Here is a 1,502-nt window from a genome sequence, read left to right on the forward strand (position 1 = left end):
ATTGCACCGGAAGTAAACAAACCAACAGTAGTGTTGCAAACCTACAGTAAGATTATTTTCTGACAAAATGTTCATCGTTGCCAGATCTTCTGACCTGGAAAGTTTGGTGCAGAATCAACAGTGAAACATGGTGCTAATCAGACATATTCAATGTTTCTACTTGTTAGGTGAAACAGTTATATACTGACTTAATATTTTAGTCGTCGGCGTAACCAGCATTAAATAACAAGATTAGTGGGCAATAAAAACTTCAGTATGGGAATTTGTAGCAAATGCTTGAAACCCGTTCCTCGACAAAACATTAACTTAAAAGTGGAATGTGGTGAATGCAAAAATATATTTCACAGTGTTTGTGTTGATCTGAAAGAGGATGATGTAAAATATTTACGGTCAATTGATTCCTCGTGGCGGTGTAAAAATTGTGAAAAATCACGACGCAAGTCAATGACAGGTGATAGTCCTATAGTAGCTATGGATAAATCCCCATCCTTAAACGAAGTATATGAACTATTACTTTCTATAAAACAAGAGGTCGACGAGATTAAAACAGGGAATAGAAAATTAGAGGAAGATCTTGGTAAGTCACTAAATTTAGCCCATGAAAAATTAGACGAAAATTCAAAATTATTAAAGAGTCAAAATGAAGAACTGGTGAAGTGTATGAATTTCATTGACGAACTTAAAAGTGAAAATTTATCATTAAAAAGGCAGGTAGAGAAACTAAAGACAGAGATTGATGATCTTGATCAATATAGTAGAATAAATACTTTGGAAATCCACGGTGTTCCCGCCCTTCCCAATGAGAATGTTGTTGAAATCGTAAAGAAAGTTGGTATTGCCTTGGATGTAAATATCACAGATGATATGATAGATACTTGTCACAGACTTAAAAAATCCCCAAACCAACCTGATCCGCATATTGTAGTAAAATTTGTTAGAAGATCTGATAAGGATAGCTTTGTTAAGAGAAGGAAAGTTAAAAGAAACCTAAATTGTAAAGATATTGGTTATACAACAGGTGGAATTATCTATGTAAATCATAGTTTAACACTACATCGAAAGCTAATATATAAGGAAGCTAGGAAGGTTAAAAGGGAGAAAGAATTCGATTTTCTTTGGGTTGATTATGCTGGTAACATCAAGTTAAAGAAAAAGTCAAGTGATACTTACGTATACACACTCAGTACGGTAGAGGAGGTTAAAAGTTTGTTGTAATGATTGTTAATGATAAGCGTAACCTTTCATTTAATTATCAAAATGTAAGAGGTTTAAGGTCCAAGTTAAGCGACATATATTCGAGTATCGCTGCGACTGATTTTGATGTTATATTATTAACTGAAACCTGGCTATGTGATGGAATATATAATAATGAATTTATAGATCATAGGTATAATGTGTATCGACAGGACAGGCAATACAGGAATGGGGGTGGCGTTATGATTGCTGTCCTTAAGGATTTTGTTGTTGAAAATATTCCAATAACTATTGATACAATTGAAGTG

At 33.6% G+C, this 1,502-nt stretch overlaps 1 protein-coding gene across 1 annotated transcript; it reads left to right on the forward strand.

Annotated features, from left to right (window-relative positions):
• The first annotated feature begins 255 nt into the window (after positions 1 to 255).
• LOC145692399 (uncharacterized) lies at positions 256 to 1,215 on the forward strand. The gene has a single exon (XM_081767703.1). The coding sequence runs from the start codon at positions 256 to 258 to the stop codon at positions 1,213 to 1,215; it is 960 nt and encodes a 319-aa protein (XP_081623829.1).
• Positions 1,216 to 1,502: the final 287 nt, after the last annotated feature.

The sequence above is a fragment of the Thermobia domestica genome, chromosome 8 (assembly GCF_964235325.1).
Source record: "Thermobia domestica chromosome 8, izTheDome1.hap1.1, whole genome shotgun sequence".
In the NCBI taxonomy this organism is placed as follows: Eukaryota; Metazoa; Arthropoda; class Insecta; order Zygentoma; family Lepismatidae; genus Thermobia; species Thermobia domestica.